The sequence below is a fragment of the Thamnophis elegans genome, chromosome 4 (genome assembly GCF_009769535.1).
Source record: "Thamnophis elegans isolate rThaEle1 chromosome 4, rThaEle1.pri, whole genome shotgun sequence".
Lineage (NCBI taxonomy): Eukaryota > Metazoa > Chordata > Lepidosauria > Squamata > Colubridae > Thamnophis > Thamnophis elegans.
In genome coordinates, this window is record NC_045544.1 from 130,107,120 (window position 1) to 130,134,278 (window position 27,159).

The 27,159-nt window shown below is 40.1% G+C and overlaps 1 protein-coding gene across 1 annotated transcript in view; it reads right to left on the bottom strand.

The window, feature by feature from the left end:
• Window positions 1-27,159, bottom strand: part of PAFAH1B1 (platelet activating factor acetylhydrolase 1b regulatory subunit 1) — a 58,577-nt gene that overhangs the window by 12,412 nt on the left and 19,006 nt on the right. Inside the window, exons 2-7 of the mRNA XM_032215060.1 lie at window positions 21,570-21,781; window positions 14,872-14,956; window positions 8,314-8,388; window positions 7,863-8,069; window positions 3,678-3,846; window positions 1,272-1,374 (exon numbers count right to left, since the gene is read on the bottom strand). Coding sequence (XP_032070951.1) covers window positions 1,272-1,374; window positions 3,678-3,846; window positions 7,863-8,069; window positions 8,314-8,388; window positions 14,872-14,956; window positions 21,570-21,601 — 671 coding nt within the window. The 5' untranslated portion in view covers window positions 21,602-21,781. The remainder of the gene's footprint in view (window positions 1-1,271; window positions 1,375-3,677; window positions 3,847-7,862; window positions 8,070-8,313; window positions 8,389-14,871; window positions 14,957-21,569; window positions 21,782-27,159) is intronic.

The window sequence follows — 27,159 nt, forward strand, 5'->3', positions numbered from 1 at the left end:
CACGATCACTCTCCATGCACTGAATGGTTTTTTTCCCTCCGATTTACAAAAGTACAAGGTTTTCAGACATTACATTAAATCAATATGTTTTCCTCCCTGAACAGAATTTCAGTATCACAGTAGCTTAAGAAAAAAAGTAGGGGAGAGGGAGGAAGAATGTCACCAGACTAGCCCAGAGCTTTATAGAGACAATTTGCCTTTATTTCTCACTTGTTCATCCCTGTGCTAAAATGTAACAGCCACACTGGCTACAGATTGGTGTGTTCAATACAATAGCAGAGTTGGAAGGGACCTTGGAGGTCTTCTAGTCCAACCCACTGCCTAGGCAGGAAACCTTATACCATTTCAGACAAATGGCTATCCAACATCTTCTTCACTTAAGTTCCTAGTGAACCTTCTGCTTAAGGCGATAATACAGCAGGAATCCACCTTATGAAATATTGGAAAGGGCGTGACCAAAAGTGAGTGTTCAGTATGTTGTCTCCAGGAGCAAACAGAGACCCTGGTGTGTGGTATTACACAATCAATATGGAAGTTTGTGTTGACAAAGAAAATACTTTGCCTTCCGATATTCCAGGAGAACCAGGGAAGCCATGAACAGGTTGGCACGTATTTTAAACAGATTTGGTTGTGTGGTATCCTAACCCAACCACAGGTCAGTCATGTGTTTAAGGTCATCTGATTGGGCAACCAAAGAAAACTTTGTATCTTCATCTGATGAACAGCTTTGTTGCTTCTGCATCAGACTGGTCTTCCCTTTATCATAGCCACCTGGTATAATGCCTAATAGAAGTTGATTCTGGTTTGAATTCTATACCTTGCCTAACCAATTTTTTCTAACCACATTTGTATCCAAAATTTCCTTACTTTTTTACACTACATGTGGTAGTATGTGCCTGGGTTACTTTGGGAGAGAAATTTGGAAATTGACATTGGCCACATCATATAAAGAGAATCTTTATAAAATGTTCTATATGTGGCACCCCCTCCCCCCCCCGCCAAGATTGGTTAAAACGTTTAGCAATATGTCCCCAAACTGTTGGAAATGTAAAAAAAATTCCAAGTACATACTACTACAGACTGGTCTTCCCAATTACCTGCCTCTTGATCCTGTTAACTTAAGAGATGCTAAGAATTCAATCTGGAGTTTTTCTGTATGAAATGCCGTTTTCCCACTACCAAGCCATCTGCAATGTTCATCTCATTTCCTAAAAGGCACGTCTAAAGGCGCATAGTTTCGTCTTCATATAAATGTATCTGCAAGCTCTTACCCTGTTTGAATTTCCCACATTTTGATGGTTTTATCCCTCGAAGCAGATACTATATAATCCCCATTGGGCATGATGGCTACTGAAGAAACATTATGATCATGTCCTAGAGGGGGAGGGGAAAAAAGAAAGCAAACATTACGTTCCTTTTGTCACAATGTATATGAATACCATTATTAAATTCACCCCTTCGCACAATTCTGTATGGCACCTAAGTGCCCATCTGGGTGCCCCTCCAGATGTGCCAGCTTATAACTGTCATCAATCTCAGTCATCATGCTACCATATGATAATCCTCAAGAAGCAAACAAGATGGGATGCTGGGGGAAAAACACATAGTATGCTTTGGCAATTGCCTGACTGTTATATAGAATGGTTTGTTGCACAGCTTCTGAGGAATAATTGTGGTATATTAATTTCAACCTCAAGAATACACATTTTCACCCAAGGTACTTGAGCAAGGTGGTTTGAAGGTTTATTGCATTTATATGCCGCCCTATTCCCCGAAGGGACTCAGGGCGGCTAACAAACCCAGAAGGGGGGGGGGAGTACAAACAAGGTAACACAACAAACAAGATACAGAGAAGAATTTAAAAACAATCAACAGTCACACAATTCGAGGAGGGGAAGGGAGCTCGTCAACCCCAGGCCTGCCGGCACAGCCAGGTTTTAACGGCTTTACGGAAAGCCTGGAGGGAGGTGAGGGTCCGAATCTCCACGGGGAGTTCGTTCCAGAGGGCCGGAGCAGCCACAGAGAAGGCCCTCCTCCGGGTAGTAGCCAGACAACATTGGCCAGTAGATGGAATTCGGAGGAGGCCTAATCTGTGGGATCTAATGGGTCTTTGGGAGGTAATTGGCAGCAGGCGGTCTCTCAAGTACCCAGGTCCAATACCATGAAGGGCTTTATAAGTGACGACTAGCCACAGCCCCTAAGGCTGTAACCTTGCAGATATTGAAAGAATGTGGAAGTAGCAAGGGAGCGGCCTCCTGCCAGAACCCCCAAGTATTTTAAATGAAAGAAAGATTGCTACAGAAATTAAAAAAGGACAAGTGGCACCCTTGACTTCAGGCAACCTATAAACAGTTTTTTTTTTTTCAGTCCTCAAGACCATCTATTCTTTGACTCTGTAATCAAAGCTACGCCATCTGAATGGGCACTGGGGAAGGGTGGTTATATTTTGAATAGCAAAAATTGATTGTCACATTCAAAAAAAGGTCACTGCAGGCCTGGAAGAGGGTAGCTGAATAATCATGGGCTAGAAACCCCAAAGAGGACACAGAACTGCTAAAGTGGAAAGGAGGATTACTGAAATATAAAATTATGCATGCTGCTAAAAGTTCTTGGCATTTTCTAAGCTTGGAGGGTTCCCTGCAGACATTTAATTATCAGGCTAGGTAATCTCATCAGTGCATCATAGAAAAGAGGAATCTTAGCTGTTGCTCATGCTGGCTAAGGCTGGCAGGAATTGGGTTAAAATCACAACACTTGGAGGGTAACCATCTCTTCTCTTCACTCACTTTATCCCCAGGGAGAAAGTTTGTGGATATTAGCTACCATTTTTAGCTGCACTTTTTGAAAAATAGCAAACATTTTCTGCCTCTGGGCTAGAAACACTGCTACTCAACTTCCTCCAGAAGCCATAAACTTGTTTTCAGAAACATGTTCTGCCTACTGGGGCTCTTTAAAGACACAGTCAGGAAGCAAAAATAATATTTCTGAATGCCTGTCAGCCACAGTTCTGAAATGGAGAACAGGCAAGTTTTTGATTCAAAGAACTGGAGAGAGAAACAATTTCTTTGCTTTTGAATACACCACAATAGCAAAAATGAACCAAAATGGATGCTTCCCATGGTGACTGAGTTGCAATGGCATCAGATAGTAAACAAACAGTAAGCATTACAGCCTTTTGCTCCCACTCAACGTATTATACTGCAATGAAACCTGTAACATTTTAATACCAGTAGAGTACAGCGAAGTTAAATTGTAAGCAGCCAGTAGTAAGAAAACAAAATACACCGGGCAACATAGCAGATTAGTGACAAGAGTGATTAACATATGCATGAACTGCATATGTTAGGGCTGTGAGTCATGTCTCCCCATGTTTTGCTCCACCCTAGAAAATAATCTGCTAATACATTGGAGAGGAGCTTAGGATAAAACTATGATGTTCATGTGGAGAAGATACTACTGCGTGAAAAAGGTTTTAAGGATGTGAGTACTCCTACCTGCTACACAAAACACTCCAATACATGGGTAATCAAGCTCTATGTGAGGACTAAGCCTTGGGACAAATATCTTGAATGTGATGTCTTCTTGTTCACAACATCATCAGAACAGAGAAGAGGTATATACCTAGTTTTTAATTTCATGTAACTATTGCTAATGATTTTTTTAAAACAATTCCTTACCATGCATGGTTCTGATGCACTCAAAGCCTTGGAAGTCCCATAGCTTGATGGTCATATCTGCAGAACAAGAGGCCAGTAGCTTGCCACTATGGTCGAAGGAAATATCCTGCACAGAATCTGTGTGGCCTTTCAGGGTGCGCTCAAAATCACCTGTCTCATAATCCCATACCTAGGAATTAGAGAAAGGAATTGGTAAATATGCATTGCCAACAAACTATTTTGTTCCCCTACATTTGCTTCAAAAGTACAGGTTGCCCTCGACTTACAACAGTTCCATTTAGTGGTCATTCAAAGTTAAAATGACACTGAAAATGGGCGTTGGTTCTTACCTGATACACTCATTCTCTGTTGAAGTGGAGACAGCAGCCAGAATAGGGACCATTTATGATCATTTTTCACATTAACAATTGTTGCAACATCCCCCATGGTCAGATGATCAAAATCCAGATGCTCAGCAGCTGGTTCATATTTTTGATGGTTGCAGTATCCTGGGGTCATGTGATTGTTTTTGTGACCTTCTGACACGCAATCAACAGGGAAGCCAAATTCACTTAACAATTGTGTTTCTAACTTTAACACCTGCAGTTATTCGCTTAACCACGGTGACAACAAAGGTCGTAAAATGGAGCAAAACTCACTTAACAACTGTCTCACTTAGCAACCTTTTTTTAGCAACCACCAGAAGTCAGGAAACAGGCTGTGGGCCGGGGGGGGGCACACACACATGTGCAGGGTGCATAGAATTATGGGTGTGGGCACACATGTGCACAACCTCTCCCCATTCACCCCGCTTTTGGCACGCGATGGTAAAAAGGTCAGCCATCACTGCCTTAGATAATTCACTTCTTCCAGAGTCCTTTGAAGTTATTGCACAAAATGTGTACCACATTCTCCATAATTCTCCCCCAGAAGGAAAGACCGGAAACAGATAAAAAGAAATCCCACCAATGTTAGTTCAAGTGATGGTTTCCTGAGGAGAGAGAAGATCACTGTTTGCTAGTAAGCCAAGCAGTCAACACAAGGATGAGTCACCTGAAGACAATAGATGATCACTTCTCACAGGGTTTTAAATTTATTGGGAGGAACAAGGATCTAATATGCAGGTGGCAATGCTGACATCCCCCAAAATCTCAACCAGTTCCTCAAAATTTAATCGTAGGGAGAAGATTCTTTTTGGTAGAAAAAAAAAAAAAGGGACACTAAGATATGTTTTAAAAGGTTAACAACTTCTCAAATTGGATTTAGATATATTCCCCAAGAATTAAAAACAATTCGTTGTTTGCAAGCAACACTGCATACATGACAGAATGAACATTTAGTTTAGTGCTGCTATTCCACTTTGGCATGTCAATTCACACTCGTGCATTTTGCAGGAACATACGAGATTCCTGTCACCTCCAAAAGCAGAGAACACTGTCAGCTAAAAATATAAATGGTTGAATCTCTATAGTGCACGTAAGAAGCAAAAAAAGAAAATAAAAGAAAAGCAGTTTCCTGTCATGATGCTTTTACCCAGAGTTTCTCTTGTGCTTTTATGTTCTAGTCTCAGGAGCTATACTAGTCAGAACTCTTGAAGCCACAAAGACATAACAAAAGCTGTTTTTTAAAGCACACTTAACAATTCAATGGTTCGGAGGGATGCATTATGTAATTTCCTCAAAAAAAAAGATCATACAGCTTTACTCTGGAAGCACACAAAGCCCCTCAACCTTTTATTTATTTGTACGCCATTCATTCCAGAAGACTGAAGGCAACTAACAAGCTGAAACATCTCACCTTCCCTCTCCCCAATAAAAAATCCACCCATAAAATAAACAAATATATGTTGTAATTACACAAAAAAGAAAAATGTACAAAATATACATCTGTCAAATATTCAAATATACAATCACAGCATGCCTTCGTCCTGAGCCTGATGTGTGTATGTGTGTGTGTGGGGGGGGGGGGGGAATATCAGGACTTAAATCTTCTCCAGAAACCTAGAAGAGAAGCAGCAGGGTGGAGCTCAATGGGGGAAGGATTTTCAGAGAATTCCTCAAGCGTTCGTTTAGTGAACATTCCAAGTTATCATGGCACTAAAAAAAAGTGACTTATGACCATTTTTTACACTTACAACTGTTACAGCATCCCCATGGCCATGTGATCAAAATTCGGACCCTTGGCAACTAGCTCATGTTTATGACGGTTGCTATGTCCATGCAGAGGTCATGTGATCACCTCTGACAACCTTCTGACAAACAAAGTCAATGGGGAAGCCAGATTTACTTTACAACTGTGTTGCTAACTTAACAACTGCAAAGAAGATCCTAAAATGGGGCAAAAGTCAAGTAATAACTGTCTTGCTTAGCAACATAAATTTTGGGCTCAATTGTGGTTGTAAGTCAGGGACTACCTGTATAATGATAATTAAAATTATGGAGATTACTGATTAAAAAAAGGCCTCATCCTATGTATCTCTATTGTAGTCTTAAGTGATGGAGCACAGTTGCATGCTAGTCATCTTGACAACAATTGGGCTTTGTTTTGTTTTGTTGTGTTGTTTTTAGAACAACTGCTTAGAAAGAAGTGATTGGGTTCTAAGTGATTTGTTCTAAAAGCAAAGCAAAAGAAAAGAAAAGAAAGCTCTAATTCTCTTCAAGATGCCCAACCTTCATCTGGCCTCCATCACTTAAGACTACAACAGAAATAAGAGTACAGTTCTACATTTAGGCAAGAAAAACAAAATGCGTAGGTACAGTATAGGTGGTACCTTGCTCAATAGTAGCAACTATGAGAGGGATCTTGGAGTCCTAGTGGACAACCATTTAAATAGGAGCCAGCTGTGTGCAGCAGCTGCCAAAAAGGCCAACACAGTTCTAGGCTGCGTCAACAGAGGGATAGAATCAAGATCACGTGAAGTGTTAATACCACTTTATAATGCCTTGGTAAGGCCACACTTGGAATACGGCTTTCAGTTTTGGTCGCCACGATGTAGAAAAGATGTGGAGACTCTAGAAAGAGTGCAGAGAAAAGCAACGAAGAGGATTAGGGGACTGGAGGCTAAAACATATGAAGAATGGTTGCAGGAATTGGGTATGTCTAGTTTAATGAAAAGAAGGATTAGGGGAGATATGATAGCAATGTTCCAATATCTCAAGGGTTGCCACAAAGAAGAGGGAGTCAAGCTGTTCTTCAAGGCACCTGAGGGTAGAACAAGAAGCAATGGGTGGAAACTAATCAAGGAGAGAAGCAACTTAGAACTGAGGAGAAATTTCCTGACAGTGAGAACAATTAATTAGTGGAACAGCTTGCCTCCAGAAGTTGTGAATGCCCCAACACTGGAAGTCTTTAAGAAGATTTGGATAGCCATTTGTCTGAAATGGTATAGGGTTTCCTGCCTAGGAAGGGGGTTGGACTATAAGACGTCCAAAGTCCCTTCCAACTCTGCTATTGTATTAGAAACACATAGGATGAGGGGTTTTTTAATCCAATAATTTCCATTGTTTCTACCTAATTTAAGTTAACATAGTAAAATGGGGGTAAAGGTAATCTTCTCATGACCTTCTTCTATTCTAGAAAGAAGAGATAATAAGTAGTAGTAGAAATGTAAACAATTGGGAAAAGAATGCATGTTTTAGTTCCCATCCCCTGCCTGTTACAACCAAACATGATGTGTTTTTGTTATTTTAGTCAATTGGGACAATTAAAAAAAGAAATTAATCTTAAGGCCCATCTTTTGATGGCTTGCATTTTCTCCAGAAGAGAAAAAAAAATCTGGAGAAAATCACAAAATACAAACACCTGCAAATAGAAATAGAATTACTTTGGGAAAAGACAGAAAAGCAAATACAGTACCAATAGTAACTGCGCCTTGGATACAATCCCAAAACATCTGGAGCATCACTTGAACTCCATCGGCATTGACAAAAATCAGCACCAATCAATTGCAAAAGGCAGCTTTATGTGGAACAGCTTACATCCTGCAACACCACCTTTAGAACCATCAAATTATTTCAATATCCCAGGTTTGGAAAGGCCTCGAAAGGTGGATAAAAATGCTAAATCAAGCCTAAATAGGTGGTTGTGTGACTAACAATAAAAAAAAGATATCAAAGGACCTGTAGTCATTATTCAACCATACTGTCTTTGCACCAGATATTTGCTTAACACAATAACAATAGAGTGTAGAGGTTATGAAGGTCCTACCTTTATTGTAGCATCCTCTGAAGCAGAGACCATAACACTGAAAACTGGATGGAAAATTACTCTTGTGACTGGACTTCTGTGCCCACTTAATGCGTACTTTTCTGGAGGACGGGGAATCCATTCTTTAGGATCTCGCTTCTGACCAAGAGGCCCACCTGATGTAAATTCTTCTTTAGCTTCATTTAATTTGGATTCTAATTCCATAACCTAAGTGTCCAGAGAATCAAAAGAGAGGGAGCTAGGAAAGGGTGCACTTAAAAAAATTAAAAAACCCTCAAGCCCTATCCTTTTTCAACAGGTTTAGGAATGAGAAAATTGTGTTGTAAGATGGAAATTAACGAATGTGAGGATTTATTTTTTTCTGATATTCTTTTTTCTTTAAGCAGATGCTGCTTAAAAATCTCAGCACATTTTTCTTCATAGTAATATTCCAATTTAAGTTTCTACTTACTTTCTTTTGTAATCTTATAACTGATGTCCATTTCTTTTCCAAGAGCCCAGCATATTTCTTATCTAATTCTTCATTCTGGAAAAAAAAAAAGATCAAAGTCATTAAACATATCAAAGTTTTTTTTTTTTAGGAGCGTTTCCCCCATGCTTGGTTTTTCTTCTTCAACAAGAAAGGAAGAACAACTTCTGGCTTCATAAAAATGTGGAACTTAATAAAGTATCACTACAAATCTACTACTGCCGGTTGGAAACCCTGTAAAATAAAAGCGGTATGACTTGAGGTATCATCCTTGTTACAATGTTAAATGTCAGTCAATACCAAGTTTGCTGGGTTTTTGTGAATGATTTGTAACACTATCACCCACCAGGAGTTATGGGAATTCAGAAGTATATAACTTGAAAAGTCATTGTTAATACTATCATCATATGAACCTATATTGTGCTGATCTGTCATGCAAATATAAGATCTACTTAACTCAGCCATTTTTCCTGCAGCAGGCAATCAGAAGCCTCTCTGAAAAACTCTAAATTCTAAACTCTAGATTCTTTTCCCAGATACCATTTCTCAGGGGCAGACTGCCTGAAACATTATCTAGATGAAAATCAACACATTTCATGCAAGCAAGTCTTAATCTCATCCACACTGTAGAAAAATAAAACTGTCAACCAGTGTGCCTTAAGAATGCAGCTACTAAGAAGCTTCCATAGACAAACCTGACAAAAAGCAGGTTAGTTAAGACTATAGGCAGATTATATAAAATATGCCGAATCCATAGATACAAATGCTTACTTCAGTTGGGGTAAGCAAGCAGGAGGTGTTACGGTAGTTTAAAAACACTAACAAATTGTCTATTACCAATAAACTTTCTTGAATCTCAATCTATATTATCAGATGCATGGAGTATTTTCCTGAGAATTAGATGTGTAAGAGCGTTAGGGAGGGAGAGAAGGAAGAAAGCAATAAAAAGCAAGGTCAAATGAAAAATGAAATGTAGAAAGTACAGTCAGCAAAAATTACCCACAGATAATGGTCATTAACAGTGCACAGTCTTGAATCAATGAGCTGATTAAAATATGCATTGCAGTAAGAAAACCTGGTCTCTTGTTTATTACTGGGGAACAGTATTGAAATCTCTCAATGTTTCTAACTCGGCTGTTTTGAGATGGAAATACTTATTTTTTTTATTCCTTTAAGAATAGTAGCTATTGCTTGATTTTTAAAATAATATTTTAAATTCATTCATTCATTCTTTGCCGAATTCACCCTCTTCTGGCTTCTATTTTATTCTCTCACGAATGCCTCCCTCGTGACTGAAATAACAAATATTTACCATATTCAGATTCTCCTTTTTTACCTTTTGGGAAAAATATTTAATGAGATTGATGGATAAGGCGGCACTCGTCTCATCAAGCACTGTTTTCAATTATAGCAGCAACGAGGTTACAAGAGGACATTATCTGAATGAGATGTAGGGAAATGAAATTGGAGCCTCAAGTGAGTATTTTGGTAAGGAAAATGAAATTTGATGTTTTCACAGTCTGGGATTAACATGTATTTAAATTGCATGTAGTCTGAGAGTTGTCTAAAGATCTAGGATATTTCCAGATCACACTGGAAGGTGAATGTAATGTCTTAAAGGTTAATTTATAAGGATGGCATTCTACATTGCTTAGGCTTTTTTAAAACCTAAGGTATTTTATTATAGAAAACCAATCAATGAGGTATCTTTATAGAACAATAAGTATCTTCTAAAAAGTATATACAATGAGGCAAAAAAGTATTTAGTCAGCAACCAATTGTGCAAGTTTTTCCACTTAAAAAGATGAGAGGGGCCTGTAATTGACATCATAGGTAGACCTCAACTATGAGAGACAAAATGAAAAAAACAAATCCAGACAATCACATTGTCTGATTTAGAAAGAATTTTTTTGCAAATTATGGCGGAAAATAAGTATTTGGTCACCTACAAACAAGCAAGATTTCTGGCTCTCACAGACCTGTAACTTCTTCTTTAAGAGGCTCCTCTGTCCTCCACTCATTACCTGTATTAATGGCACCTGTTTGAACTTGTTAGCAGTATAAAAGACACCTGTCCACAACCTCAAACAGTCACACTCCAAACTCCACTATAGTGAAGACCAAAGAGCTGTCGAAGGACACCAGAAACAAAATTGTAGACCTGCACCAGGCTGGGAAGACTGAATCTGCAATAGGCAAGCAGCTTGATGTGAAGAAATCAACTGTGGGAGCAACAATTAGAAAACAGAAGACATACAAGACCACTGATAATCTCCCTCGATCTGGGGCTCCATGCAAGATCTCACCCCGTGGGGTCAAAATGATCACAAGAACGGTGAGCAAAAATCCCAGAACCACACGGGGAGACTTAGTGAATGACCTGCAGAAAACTGGGACCAAGGTAACAAAGGCTACCATCAGTAACACACTACGTCGCCAGGGACTCAGATCCTGCAGTGCCAGATGTGTCCCCCTGCTAAACCAGTACATGTCCGGGCCCGTCTGAAGTTTGCTAGAGAGCATTTAGATGATCCAGAAGAGGATTGGGAGAATGTCATATGGTCAGATGAAACCAAAGTAGAACTGTTTGGTAGAAACACAACTCGTCGTGTTTGGAGGAGAGAGAATGCTGAGTTGCATCCAAAGATCACCATACCCACTGGGAAGCACAGGGGTAGCAACATCATGCTTTGGGGCTGTTTCTCTGCAAAGGGACCAGGACAACTGATCCATGTACAGGAAAGAATGAATGGGGCCATGTATCGTGAGATTTTGAGTGCAAACCTCCTTCCATCAGCAAGGGCATTGAAGATAAAACGTGGCTGGGACTTTCAGAAGGACAATGATCCCAAACACACCGCCCGGGAAATGAAGGAGTGGCTTCATAAGAAGCATTTCAAGGTCCTGGAGTGGCCTAGCCAGTCTCCAGATCTCAACCCCATAGAAAACCTTTGAAGGGAGTTGAAAGTCCATGTTGCCCAGCGACAGCTCCAAAACATCACTGCTCTAGAGGAGATCTGCATGGAGGAATGGGCCAACATACCAGCAACAGTGTGTGCCAACCTTGTGAAGACTTACAGAAAAAGTTTGACCTCTGTCATTGCCAACAAAGGATATATAACGAAGTATTGAGATGAACTTTTGATATTGACCAAATACTTATTTTCCACCATAATTTGCAAAAAAATTCTTTCCAAATCACACAATGTGATCATCTGGATTTGTTTTCTCTTTTTGTCTCTCATAGTTGAGTTCTACCTATGATGTCACTTACAGGCCTCTCTCATCTTTTTAAGTGGGAGAACTTGCACAATTAGTGGCTGACTAAATACTTTTTTTGCCTCACTATATAAGTATACAATATTAAATACAAAACATTAAGATAAACTTGTATTAGAAAACGGATTTCACAGAATATGAATTGAAAGCATATAGGATGAACTTTAAAAGAATAAAAAAGATTAAATAAAAAGAAAAGCTGAAGTTACTGTGTTTCTCCAAAAATAAGACAGGGTCTTATTTTCTTTTCACCCCTGAAATAAGGGCTTGGCCTTATTTCAGAGGGGGAGGGGGCTTATTATTTTGGGGGTGCAGGAGGCAGCGAGTGTGGTCACCTCATGGCTGCTGCGTTGTGCTGCTCCAACAGCATAACATAGCCGCTAGTCAGTTGTTCGCTCGAGGCTGTGCCCACGTCCTTCCGTCCCTGTGCCAGGCTCTTCAGGAACCCGCTTGCAAGAGAGCAACCGCCTGTTACTTCTTGCCACATGGTGCCCACCTAGTGGACAACCCCTCTCTCCAGCCGGGCAGAGCACCACTCACTGACCGAGCGGTATCACAAAGACACCAAACCGCGCGAGTGCCTGTCTCTCTCCCCGCTCGCGCGCCTCCCAGTCCTCAACTTGTCAATGTGGGCGAAGCCAGTGAGCACCAGGTCCTTGAGGAGCTCACAGCTGATGCTATCGGCACCCACCATCAGTACCAGCTCTTCCTGCAGGGACAGGGCTGCCGCCGCCGCCACCACCCCAGCATTGAGGATGGCTTCCTCTGCGGCTTCCAAACGTCGTCTGGAAGCAAAGAAGAGACCACTTGGGCCAGCTGCCTACTGTCGAATCTTCTGAGAGCCGGGGCAGAGAGTCCTCCGGCAGTGGCCACTCTGGGAGTGCGCTTCCCACTCTATGTTTCTGCCTCGGCTGCCAGAAGACTCGGCAGCAGGCGGCTGGCCCAGCTGGGGTTTGGAAGCCCCAGAGGAAGCCATCCTCAGTGCTGGGATGGTGGAGGCGACAGCCCTGGCCCTGCAGGGAGAGCTGATTCAGGCTGTGGCTTCCGCAAAGGGTGCTGGTGGTGGGCACCAGTGGCACCGGGTGTGAGCTCAAGGACCTGGTGCTCACCAGCTTCACCCACATTGACGAGATGAGGTCTGGGAGGCATGCAAGCAGGGGGGGACAGGTGCTCATGCGGCTTGGCGCCTTTGGGGTACCACTTAGTTGGTTAGTGGTGCTCTGCCCAGCCAGAGGGGTGGGGGTTGTCCACTGGGCTTATTTGGGGGGGGGGGAATTTAGGCCCATCCCAAAAATCAGGCATGGCCTTATTTTTGGGACGTGGCATATTTTCAGGGAAACACAGAATTTATCATTTATTTATTTATAAAGCTATGTTTTCTGCCATGACTGATACTGCAATTTCTTCAATTTATAATCTTCCAAAAAGGCCCAAGAGGCAGAGATGAAATGGGAAGCAGAGAACTGACTATAAGGCCTTCACATTCCACAAGTAAAAATAACATTAATGGAAAGATGGCCTGGTTCTATTGACATAAATTGTTCAGAAAAGAACCTGAAACTGTTTATCTTTATTAATAAAGTCAGAAAACAGAACTTATAAATAATTAGGAAATTTAGATCTGCACACACCCATTTTCTTTGCATCTTTACAAGTTGTTTTTGAAAAAAGAAAAAACAGGTTTGATATTCCAGCAAATCAAACGATGTTCAAGAATATTCTCTATGAGAATCTTATACTTATGCCATTCTAAAATTAATGACTAGTCTATTGTAGATGCCACTAATGTGCAACTATTAAACTAATCCAACTGTCCAATTTGAGGAATGATCCAAACCATTGAGGAAACTATTTTACATTCAAATCTTTAAACAAAAAAACAACAGAAAAATCATCTTTTAACTTTCATTGTTAAGGATAAAACATTTTATTTGTTTTTATTTATTATTACAGCTACATGCTGCTTATTTAATTGATTACAGCAACTTTGATTTCCAAACATGTTGTTAATATAGACCTAACTATCCATATTGAATGAAGTCCTGTGAAGATGTGGGCTGGATTATAAATTTCTTTCGAATGTAAAGTGGTGGAAAGCAGACAAAGATGTGTTAAATAATCACATATTAGTACAGAAATTAATAGACAGCTTAGTTGGTATTGTTTTGCATTTTAAACAAAGACTTTGAAGGACAAACTGGTGATTATAACTATTTATAATCTTTCCATTTAAAAAAAACCAAAAATGAAGATACAGAGAACTGACAAATGAGATATGCTGTTTTCTCCTGAAAATAGCAATAAAAGGGAATTTTAAAGAATACTGGGAATTGTATTGAAATGCCCCAGATAAATCTATACCTTAATCCAGCTCCAATATTATGGGATTTTGCAGTAGAGTTGATTGGGGGGAGGGAAAGTGTTGAACTAGACAAAGGTAGCCCGTTATATTATACTGGAAGTAGCTAAACATTTTTCCTTATTTTTGTCTAGTATCTGAAACAAGGGGATATGAGAATGTTTGAATATGGCAATGCAAATATCTTTGATCATTCCTGTTTTAGGCACTGCCTAAAACACCTATTTGGTCATGTTTCTTTCCTATTCTGTAACTCTGTCTAGTTAGTTTAATGGTTTATTTTTATCCTATAGCAGTTTTCATATTATTCTTGCAATTTGCTTCATTGTTTAATTAAATGAAAACTGCTATACAGATATTTTAAATGCTCATACCTATTCTGCTTCAAGGTGAGGAATATTATTTCAACAAAGACTGCCCAGAATCTACCAACAGGTAGCTATAACTTTCAAAATCTGGTTAAATTCATCATTAATGCTAAGAGTAACATTAAGACTATAGGACATAATACTATACGGGGGGGGGGGGGGGGGATGGCTGCTCTTTAGAAGGCCAGATCCTGAAGATGAAACTCAAATACTTTGGCCACCTAATAAGAAGGAAGGACTCATTGGAGAAGAGCTTATTGCTGGGAAAGATTGAGGGCAAAAGAAGAAGGGGACGACAGAGAATGGGGTGGCTGGATGGAGTCACTGAAGCAGTCAGTATGAGCCTAAATGGACTCCAGAGGATGGTAGAGGACAGGAAGGCCTGGAGGAATGTTATTCATGGGGTCGCAATGGGTTGAACACGACTTCACAACTAACAACAAGGGGGGGGGGGAGGACTGCTGAAACTATATGACACTGATAAGAGACTGTGGGAAGAATTTGTCCCAGCTGGAATATGAGAAATATACTCACCACATCAAGCTCTGCCTCCTTTTTAAAAACAGAGTATGCCTCTTCATAGCCGTTAGAACGAAGATAATCTGCTATCGCTCGATTTCTAAAGAGAGAGATTTGGTTCACAGATTAATATCACAGGAATTTTGAATAGTGCCCAACTTATGTTATCTCCACTACCTGCTCTACCAAAATCAACATGGAGACAAAACTGTCCCCTTTTGTTTGAAAGGGAAATTATGAGTCATTGCGATCCGTGTGTATATCTGTCATAGTTCTGTGCAACATAAAACTTACCTTACAGTATATTTATTAGTAGTTACACTAGTTATTTTGCTAGAGAAGAAAGGAAATTAGTCTTTGCCTGGACTTATTAGAGGTTTCTGACATAACTGTTTCTTCTGTCACCCTAGACTGTTTTACAGAGTTAGGAGTGTTGGATACATGTCTAAATTCTATGCCCATGATGGAGAACCTATGGCATGCGTGCCACAGGTACCACGCAGCATCCCCTCTGTATGCACACAAGCTGTCACACCAGTTCAGCTCTGCTGCACCTGCACGTGTGCCTCCCACTGGCCAGCTGGTCACTGGGTCTCTGCTGCGCATGAAGACAGCAGTGTGGGGGGCCGTGTGTGCATGTGCAGGGTGTGTGTGCATGGAGGTATGTGTGCATGCCCGCGGCCACACACACATTGCATTTTGGGGGTTTGTGCATGCATTGGATTTTGGGGGTTTGGGGCATGCCTGCGCTTTGGGCACTTGGTCCGCAAAAGATTAATCATAATTGTTCTATGCAGTGGAGGGAAGAATTGTGGACTTCCAACTACCGTATTTTTTTGGATTATAAGACGCACCTGACTATAAGACATACCTAAATTTAGAAGAGGAAAAAAAAAAAGGTTCTCATGTGTCTCACTTTCAGCCCGTTTTTGAGGTGGGGGGGGTGTGGTTAAAAAAAAAACAGGCCAACAAAAGCCTCAAAAACAGACTTTACAAAGCCTCGAAAATGGGCCAAAAAAGCCTCGAAAACAGGCCAAAAAAAGATCTGAAAACAAACGTGCAGAGGCAAAAAAAAAAAAAAAAAATGGCCGGTAGGTGTGCGCAGCTTTGGCAATATTTGGTCTATAAGACATACAGACATTTTCACCCCCTTTTGAGAGACAAAAAGATGCGTCTTACAGTCTGGAAAATACAGTAATTTTAACATCCACCCAAAATGACCTTGTAGGGGAGATGGGTGGCATTAAAAACGTAATAAACAGAATCAAAAATAAATCTACATGTAAGTAATTGTAAGGGGGTGGCAGAGCACCTGGCGTTAACACTGCATGTGTCAAGAACATTCAGTTACACATCTTTTCTTTCTTAAACCCCACCGTGGAAAATGGAAATCCTGAATTAATTCCTGGAATTAAAAATGGGCTGGGTGAAAGCCATTAATGTAAAACTTAAATCAGGTTTTGAAAGAATGATGGTACAGATAGCCCTCATTTTACGACCACAACAGGGTCCAACATTTATCCTGCTATGCAAGGTGTTAAGTGAATTTTGCCCCCATTTTACCACCTTTCTTGCTACAGTGATTAAGTGAATCACTGCAATTGTTAAGTGAGTAACACAGTTGTTAAGCGAATCTGGCTTTCCCATTGACTTTTGTCAGAAGGTTGGAAAAGGTGATGATCACATGATCCTGGGACACCCCATAAATATGAATCAGTTGCCAAGTGTCTGAATGTAAATCATGTGACCATGGGGAAGCTGCAACGTTAAGTGTGGCAAACGGGTCGGAAGTCACCCTTTTCAGTGCTGTTGTTACTTTGAATGGTCACTAAACAAATTGTTGTTAAGTTGAGGACTACCTGTTGAAGGGGAGATTTCTAATTGAAGTAGCTCATTAATGAGACACAGAGGTCAGGATCTTCCTTGAGCTAGCAGATTCAGATCTAAGAATCTCCCCTGTATTCCCAAATAGCAGCTCTGGCACTGCACTTTTTCCTTGATAACTGAGATTAGTCTCAGAGACCTCCCCATCTAATCCTTCTCTTACATCAGTTTGCTGCAGTACACACAACTGATTGAAAGTCTGAGCTGGTCCAAAATATCAATGTTGCAATTTTGTCTTATTCCAGCTGCAAATATTAGGCAACATCAGATCTAAGAGATCTGTCTATATCCAGGCTCAGCGTAGTGCTGGTCCTGATTCTGAAGCCCTATCTAAGCCTGTTTGCAAAGATAACTTTTCCATTCACATGTACTAGAATTATCCATGCACTATCGACAGAGCCTGATATACAATTGGATCATTATGATTTTAAAAGCTGCTAATTTTTTTCGCAATTGGGATTACTTTATTATTTTCCTGCCGAGAACTCATACAGAAGTGTAATCCAATTTTGGTTAAATGTTTTTTTTTTAATCAAAGTAATATAAATACAATTTTGGTCCCTTCTGGGTTCCCCCCACTCTAAGGAAGCATAAAATAAATGCAACTATTATTCCAATCAATCATGTAAGGGATGCAGATTGCTATTCTGTAGTCTAAACAAAAAGCTTTTTCTGTTCCAAAAGATTTGCTGGTAAAAAGCTGGTAAAAGCAGGTTGAAGTAATAAGGACAAAAGACACCAAATTTCAAAAAGGGCTATGATGGCTGGCAGGCTGTTACCAAAATGAAATGGCATTACTTGGTTTATTGAACCAGGACAGCAACCTGATCAGCAATTAATTGACCATCAACTAACCCTTTGATTACTACTGAGAGACCATCAACAGCAATAGCACTTAAGACTTCTATATGGCTTCCCAGGGTTTTACAGCCCTCTCTAAGTGGTTCACAGAGTCAGCCTATTGTCCCCAACAATTTGAGTCCACATTTTATCGACCTTGGAAGGATGGAAGGCTGAGTCATCAAGCTAGCAGAATGGTTTTCTTCATTGTATACGGCAATATTTTTGCCAAGAAATAACATCCTTGTTGAACAAAACTGCCTTGGTAAATCCAGAACTTGTTTAAAAGCTCTTTTTACACACACACACACACCTACTGAATATGTCATCTTGGAACAAGCAAATTAACTCTGCATAAATCCTGGTTTCATGTTCAACCTAAAATGGCAAGAACAGTCTATTCAACTTTAAACAGCTTCGAACCCAAGGTCAGATATTACAGAATAACAGAGTTGGAAGGGACTTTAGAGGTCCTCTAGTCCAAACCCTTGCCTAGGCAGGAAACCCTACACCACCTTCACACAAATGGTTGTCCAATCTCTTCTAAAAAACTTCCAGTGTTGGAACATTCACAATTTCTGGAGTCAAGTTGTTCCATTGATTAATTGTTCTAACTGTCAGGAAATTTCTCCTAAGTTCTAAGTTGCTTCTCTCCTTGATTAGTTTCCACCCATTTCTTCTTGTTCTACTCTCAGGTGCTTTGGAGAATAGCTTGACTCCTTCTTTGTGGCATTCCCTCAGATATTGGAAGACTGCTATCATGTCTCCCCTAGTCCTTCTTTTCATTAAACTAGACATACCCAGTTCCAGCAACCATTCTCATATGTTTTAGTCTCTAGTCCCCTAATCATCTTTGCTGCTCTCCTCTGCACTCTTTCTAGAGTCTCAACATCCTTTTTATATTGTGGTGACCAAAACTGAATGCAGTATTCCAAGTGTGGCCTTACCAAGGCATTATAAAGTGGTATTAACACTTCATGTGATCTTGATTCTATCCCTCTGTTTATGCAGCCTAGAATTGTGTTAGTTTTGGCAGCTGCTGCACAGGTCTTCAGAGACAACATTCCTAAAACCCTCCATTAAGATTGGTTGAGGATGCTATGCCTCTGAAACTACCAGTGAATTCAGTCTATAAGCGTTGGACGTTGTATAAGTAGCATGCCAATTATGGAAGTCAATGAGCATGTTCTGCTATATTTAAGTAGCTGGAAGACTGTCACATGCCTTCTCAGTAGTACTGTCCTGTTTAAAAAGTCTTTCTACTAAATCATTTGACCTGGCAGCTCCTTTGTGGTGCTCTTGGTAGCAGACCAAGAAAGTTTCTCTTTTTTTAAGCCACTTCAGGGATAGAATTGTGACAATATGTAAACAGCATGTAATACCATGTTTGGTTATAATCCTTACCACCTCCTGATGTGTTGGCTAAGGATCAAGGTGACTAGGCATTGTAAGAGTCGTAGTCCTCTATATCTGCACTATATTAGATAGGAGAAACCAATGCATACCTACAGGTAGTCCTCAACTTACAGCAGTTCATTAAGTGACCATTCAAAGTTACATCATCACTGAAAAAAGTGATCTGTTGTTTTTTTTACACTTATAACCCATGGTTATGTGAATTACATTTGAATGCTTGATAACTGACTCACATTTATGACGGTTCATAAAACAGAGCTATCCACTCTCAAACACTGTCATGCTAAAAAATACTTTTAGAACTTTCGTCAGCTCTTCATCAAAAAGATGATTAAGATATGGTTGGTGTAATGTGATGAATTAACTGTGACATTGAAATACCACTGAGGTGGCATTGCAACACTATGCAATAGTCAGCACCACTTCTTGGACCCTTCCCCAGCCATTCGTCATGTTGGCAGAGGCTGCTTGGTGGTGGAAGCCCAATGGGCCCTGAAGACACCCTAAAGCAGTGATGGCGAGCCTTTTCAAGACCAAGTGCCATAAAGGCAGCGTATGCACTTGTCTGGGACACGACCCGGAAAAGCAGCTGCCCAGGGGACAAGTGCATGCGGAAAAACAAACTTCTGGTCTCTGGCATGCGCGTGCGCATCAGCCAGCAAGTCTTCCAGTTACTGGTGCGCATGAGCACATGCCGATCAGCTGGCTGGCACACATGCTCACACCAGAAAACCAGTTCTTCCAGTTTCTGGCACATGGACGAAGGCCAGCTGATCATTGTGCACGCACAGACGCTAGAAACCCTGAAAGAGGAACGGGCGACGCCGCATGTGCTGGGTGACATGGCTCTGCATGTGCCATAGGTTTGCCATCATGGCCCTAAAGACATAAAATAGGGGAAGGCTGAGTTTCTGATCCTGTTCCCATGACATGATCAACCTCATCCATGTGCCAAGTTAATGTGAAGTGGATGAGGAAAAGAAAAAGGATCCTGAATAAATTCATGCTACATGGTTTTAGACCAATGCTCCTGAAGTACAGAAGTGCTGTAGCCACAATGTTCTCCCTTCTTCATTAAAAAAAAACAGGCGCTCCACCTTTCCAGCTACAATCAAGGTCAATCGAGATGGCTTACAATAAAAGAATCATAAAGTCTGCAGGTGAACACAGCATTGACAAATAATAACACAGCAGTACGCATATGACACCATTCAGAACAGGAGTTGAGAAAAGTGAAACACTGCATTACTAAAATGCACACATTCTCGGAAATGCTGCAGAAGCGAATTCTGTAATATTATTTCTAGCACAGAAGATGCCTCACTCAGTCAACATTATTTTCTTCTATCAATAGATGACAGAAGGCTTAAAGCTTACTTTAATGAGCAGGTGGCCTTGGATGGAACTTACCAATACATTCAACAAGACTGCGTGGAGAGATTGTTCTGCATTGTTGGTTCAATCACAGCACCAAACGGGATAGTGTGTTCCCTCTGGATCCATAACTAAAGCTATGAGTCAGCCATAGCCACTTGAAGGCTCAGACAGCTGCTTCATCATGTACCCAGAGACCTTGGGAGGACCTTAAGCAGCTACTTCAAAAGCCACTTCCAGAGTAACATTTAACTCGGTTACAAAATGAACTTATTTATAAGGCATAGTAAAACATACACAATGGAATCACAGCCCGTGTGTGTGTTTGTGTGTGTGTATGTGTATAAATCAATTAAATGAACATGCTGTACAAGCTATTCTCAAAAATATATGAAATAATCTTGATCTTCTGCTATGAACTTTATATAGATACTGTGAATATGCTGTGTTTCTTCCATTAATTTTGATGAGGAAGGAAGCCAGTCATTATACCTTTTCTCCAAATATTTATGTCTTCAAGTGATTCCTTTATTTTGCTCAAGTTTTTGCTCCATTTCTTTTCTGGAATTGAAGTATATCAGACTAACTCAGTTTAATTCTGGGTGAATATGTTCTGTATCCAGCCAACTAATAAAACATGGGTTAAAAAAAGAGCTAACAACGAATGTGTGTGAACAATGCCCATAACTGGGTATTGTAGCAAATTAAAACCTTACAGTAATTTGCAAAATGTGTGATTATCTCACATGTATTATGAATAACCCCCTCTTATCTTACTATGGTTCAAATTTCCTCAAGCTTTCGGATGGAAGCATAAGGCAGCTTGAAATCCTCCAACTTTATGAGCATGAATTCCCAGAATTCTTGAGATATAATAAACATGATCTTTATTAAGAATTCTGGAAGCTGCAGTTTGCACATCTAGAAGAGTCCAGGTTTGGGTAGATTTAAAACATGCTGCTCCCCTTCTCTGCCAACTTATGTCTAGTAGTCACTTTCCCATATGAAAGGAGAAATTAGAATTTGGGAGCAATCTGATGTGCTTTGTTCCTTACGAATTTCCACCATCTTTTCTTTAGCAATTGTGTTACTTTGTGTTTAGCAGTAGGTGTTAATTCAACAACATAAAACTTGACCGCAGGCAGCAGCTGATTTAAGACAAAGTCAACATTAAAAATTTGATACCCTCAAGTACTCACAGCTCATCTCGTTGCCTCTGTGACAGCACCATTGTGGCTGTGATGTCTGGTTAACGTGATCCAGCTGTCTCCTCTGCGTCAAGCTCCTTTGAAATTCTGTGATACACAATTCAGTCTGCCACAAAGTGGCTTCAACCCAAAAGACAAGGTGTTGCCACAGGTAAACACTAGCAAATAGGCAGGATGCATTCAACAATGAAGAGTCATTCCATCTAGAAAACAAAAAGAAAAACAATAGTATTTTGTAGACTGTGTCAGTAATATAGTTTTTTTTTTTCCAATTGAAGGGTGTTTGCAGCATAAAATATGCAGACATTTTAAGTGACATATAATTTTAGCTTAAAGAGTACCACCTTCCAAAAAGGTTTCTCCTAAACTTCCACCGGTAGGTAATTTTTAATGTGTCAGAAGAAAAAATATTTTATACAAAAGAATAATTGCATAACTACTTTCTTGTATTCTTAATTTATTTAAATTCTTAATTTAAATATAAATTAAAGCAAACTTGGTTTGTTCTGCCTCTCCTATATTTTACAAACATCCCCAATACCTTAAAAATTTGGCTACACAAATTAGAAAACATCAATGTTTGTCATTTGTTCGATCGCTTGCTTGTCCTAAGATAAAATGCCCATTAAACTCATATTATACTCTGGGAAGAGTAGGGGGTCCCTCAAATTTATAATTCAAAGATGGGGAGAGGAAAAGAATGATACAGTATAGGATTCCACAAAATGAACTAGAATAAATATTGTGCTTTATACTAAATCACATTAGTTGTTTCTTGCTTATGCACTTGGCAATAATTTGAATCTTCCGGGAGGTGGGAAATAGTATTTGGAGAAGTAAACTCACTTATGATTTCTAAAATTCCTCTCTAATTTCTTAGTGGACAGTTTTTCCTTTGTGATAATGAATTTTTGGAATTACATAAGCATCGTCTCTAAACATTTTAATGCAAATAACAAAAGTAAAAAAATCTAAAAGTACAGGTAGTCCTTGACTTGAGACCAAAATTTCTGTTGTTGAGACATTTATTAAGTGAATTTAGCCCCATTTTATGACCTTTCTTACCACAGTTAAGTGAATTGCTGCAGTTGTTGAATTAGTGACACTGTTGTTAAGTAAATCTGACTTCCCCATTGACTTTGCTTGTCAGAAGGTCACAAAAGGGGATCACATGACCCTGGGATACTGCAACCATCATATGAATCAGTTGCCAAGAATCTGAATTTTGATCATGTGACCATAGAGGTGCTACAACAGTCGTGTGAAAAGTGATCATGAGTCTCTTTTTTTCAGTGCTGTTGTAAACAGTCACTAAATGAATTGTTGCAAGTCAAGGACTACTTGTACCTTAATCTAAAGAAAATAGTCATGGTTATTCCAAGCTTCATTACAGGGGAATTATTTTAGCCAGGGCAACTTGGAGCTATGTTGTTATTGCTACAAGCTTAAGAATTTATTAATAGTTTTTCAAAACCTGTGCCTAAGAATAAATCCATAATGTCAATTAATAAAAGTTTCTCCAATTAATAATACTTTCTTGAGTGCTTCATAGAATAATCCTGTCATATTTCAGATGAGTGTAAACACAAACTAATTCTGAGAGCAACGGAATGCTTACCAGAAGAATGAAAATATATTTAATGGAAAGTACAAGCATTAGCTAATTTTCAGCAAATCATGTCACATACATGTAACATTTCAGAGGTTTAACTTAAACCAATTGCCTCTATGCTGCCCTACCACAAACTATGACATGGCCATCTCCCAATATTGTTGACTTCAAATTCTCAATATATTCAACAATGATTGCAGAATCTGGGATTGCTAAAAACTGCCATTCAATTATATCTAGAGGACCAAAGGTTCCTCACATCTATATGTTACCATTGAATACCGAGAATTTTCTGTGACCCGTTCATCAACATACAGGGGAATTGCAGAGATTAGATGTAATCAACATTTACTTCTCTCCCAAATGTCTAAACATATACACCTGACATTAATTTTGAAACCTTAATGGAATTTTACATATCAAAGTCATCTTACAGCATTACGCTGAATGTTCTAAGAAGAAAAAGAGATAATGAACTATGTGTTTATATATGCTAGTATATACTGTAAATATGCTAGAGGCTAATTAGTCTAAGCTTTCCTCTTGCATAATTATCAAACCTGTTTAATTTTATGATTCTCTGTCTGCTCAAGAAGTCTTTCTAATCAATGTAACCTCTTCATCTTTCCAATTGTCCACTTTTACCATTGGAAGGCTTCAATAAAATAATCTTTATGACAAATATGTCAAATAACTTTAAAACCTTGTAATTCTCATGTGTAAGAAATATATTAAAATTCCTAATCATCAAAAATTAACATAGACTCCTATGGCTTTGACAATGAATTAAAATGCTCAGCTACAACCTTAATTCTCAGTCTGTGTCCTATGACAGGAAATCAACTTATTGCCAAGTAAAAATAGTTATGTACTATTATGTACTTTCTCAAATAGCAAAAATGTATATTTTACACAAACTGAAAACACAATGTAAGATCAATTTAACAGATCTTGATGCAACAAACTTGTCCAGCACTTGACTAAAGTTTCTTTGCATAATTATACTATTTCATAATTCAAGTTTATTTGCAGGAGATCATCATTATGCAGATGACATCCTCACAGGAAAGATGCAAGGGGTCATTTAGGCAAATAAACTCCAATCCCTACTTCATCCAAATAAAAGCATCTATGATTGATGGCTGCCCCCAATTTATGTCTCAGCGCTTCTAGTAAAAGGAATTTACTATCTTTCTGAGTCCCGGATTCCCGTTAAGACATTCTTCCACAACAAAAATATTCTCAATGTTTAACTAGACTGTATCTTCCTGTAACACTTTTGTGTCCTATCCACTGAAACGCTATAGGTTAGCTCTTGAAATTTTCCATCCAACTATCTGAAGTATGCTATTACTGTATTTTTCGGAGTATAAGACACACCTTTCCCCCCCCAAAAGAGGGTGAAAGTTTGGGTGCGTCTTATACACTGAATGTAGCCCCACCCACCCATCAGTCCCAACGATTTGGCTTCTGCCTCCCAGCATTTTACCTCCTTGCAACAAACGGGGAAAATGGGGCTCGGAGCGGCTGCAATAGGCTATCCCTGGCTGCAATCCCTGCAGCCTGAAACAGCTGAGGATTGGGAGGCCCCTGGTGAAATTGAAAGTGAAACTTGCTGTTTGCTCCAGGAGGCGAATTGCTGGGAGGAAGAGGCAGATTATTTTTTTCTTGTGCTAATCAGGCTGTTTGCTGCAAGGAAGTCAATAACTATAAATGCCTACAGCGATGGCGAACCTTTTTTGGCTCGCGTGCCATAAATGGGGGGAGCGCAGTGGGGGATCGTGTGCAGGCGTGCTGCACCCATAATGCAATGTGCAACCCCCCCCAGTGCCCATGCATGCACTACAGGCGCGACCCCCCCATTTTTTGCATGCTTTTTTCGCCCTCCCCAGGCTCCAGAGGCTTTGTAGGAGCCTGGCGAGGGTGAAAACAGCCTCCCCCGCCCCCCGGAAGCCCTCCAGAGGCTTCAGGGACCTTCAGGAGGCTTCCCTGAAGCCTCCGGAGCAGTCAAAACGACCTTCCGAGCAAACCAGAAGTCACTTCCGCTTTGCTCGGAGGGGCGTTTTGAGCACTCCGGAGGCTTCAGGGACCTTTAGGAGGCTTCCCTGAAGCCTTCGGAGCAGTCAAAACAACCCTCCAAGCAAACCGGAAGTCTGTTCCTCAACTTACGGTTTGCCCGCAGGGCTGGTTTTTTGCGCTCCAGAGGCTTCAGGGAAGCTCATGAAGCCTCCGGAGGGCCTCCGGGGGGCGGGGGAGGCTCTTTTCGCCTTCCCCAGGCTCCTATAAAGCCTCTGGAGCCTGGGGAGGGCGAAAAATGGCTTTAAAAAAGGGTGAACCTGCGCGCTGGCCAGCTGACAGGGCAGCGTGCCATAGGTTCGCCATCATTACTACAGAATGTTCAAATTATTAGACTTATTTTTTTAAAGACTGCTTTATTATTGTTCTAGACAGCTTAACAAAATGAAGCTTTTTAAAATAAATGCTTGATCTGAAAAGGCCCAATGCTATTGTATCTTCTTTTAAATAGCAGAGAACAACTATACTTCCAGAAAACACCTCAATTTTAACAGCATCTGTACAAGTATAGTCTGAAATGTAACACTTCAAACAGTGTATATTGTCTGTACTGTTTGCTATTTGTTGCAAGGAAGCAAGCTGCTGGGAGGTAGATATTTTCGCCTTATTTTCCTCCCCAAAATCTAGGTTCGTCTTGTACTTCGGAGTGTCTTCTACTTCAGAGCGTCTTATACCCTGAAAAATACGATATATAGATATGTCCACCTTCAACATGAAAAAAAAAAATGATGCTCCTTCCAATAATTACACTGATGCTCTATAAATTCCTTAAAAACAATTCAGAATTCTTCTTTAGAATCTTCTCAGGTACCAACATCAAGCTGAGTAGTCCACTGTGGGTTCTGTGCAGCTCTGTGAGCTTGGTGGTGGTGGTGTTTTGCAGACATTTCATTACCAAACAAGGTAACATCATCAGTCCTAATCCCCATAGCCTTCTTTCAGCTCCTTAAAGATATCATCATCTTCCAGTTATCTCTTGAATTCCCAATGATAACGCAGACAAATTCTTCAATGACCAGGATGCAGTTCATCGGACTCTGAACATTTAAACTCATTCAAAATAAATAGATATTCTGTGTTTCTTCTGATAACAATATTTACTGGATTTTTCGGATTATAAAATGCTCCGGAGTATAAGATGCACTTAGCTTTTGGGGAGGAAAACAAGAAAAAAAAATCTGTGTCTGCCTCCCAGCATCCATCTGGTATTCATCTGGCCCGTTCACTGCCACCCGTTCACCATCGCCGCCGCCACTGCCCATTCGTCACCACCACAGCCCGTTCTAGAACAGCTGATCGGCGCTGCACCAACCCCCCTCTCCCCCACCACAATATTCACTGTTTAAGATGCACAGACATTTCCACCCACTTTTGGGGGGGAAGGGGGGGGAATGTGTCTTATACTCTGAAAAATACAATAATTCTACCATTTCACCCTGTTCTTTACAACTGCTGTATTGCAATCTTAAGAGTCATCCCACCAGACCTCAAGTATATTGATTACATTATATTTGCCTTCTTGCACTAAGAGTTCAGCTCACCTGATTTCTCACACTGACCACAGCCATGTCGGCAGCAAAGGCCATGAACTTTATGAGCCTATGTTCTTTTGGATTTTTCACTGAGTAGTTTAATAGGCTCCATTTCATCAACATTTCTACTTCTTTTAATAGTGTGCAAGTCTCTGAGATCTTCCCTTTAGGGTTTTCATCTACAATCTCAGCAGGATTCAGCCCTCCTCAAGCTACTTCGTCCAAAATACATTTTTATTAGTATGCCAAGAGCCCACCTTCCTGGTAAAAGAACCCTAGAAACCAATTGTTCCCAATATTTTTTTAAAAAAATTATTTACATGGAATCCACAATTTACAGCAGTTCATTTAGTGACCATTC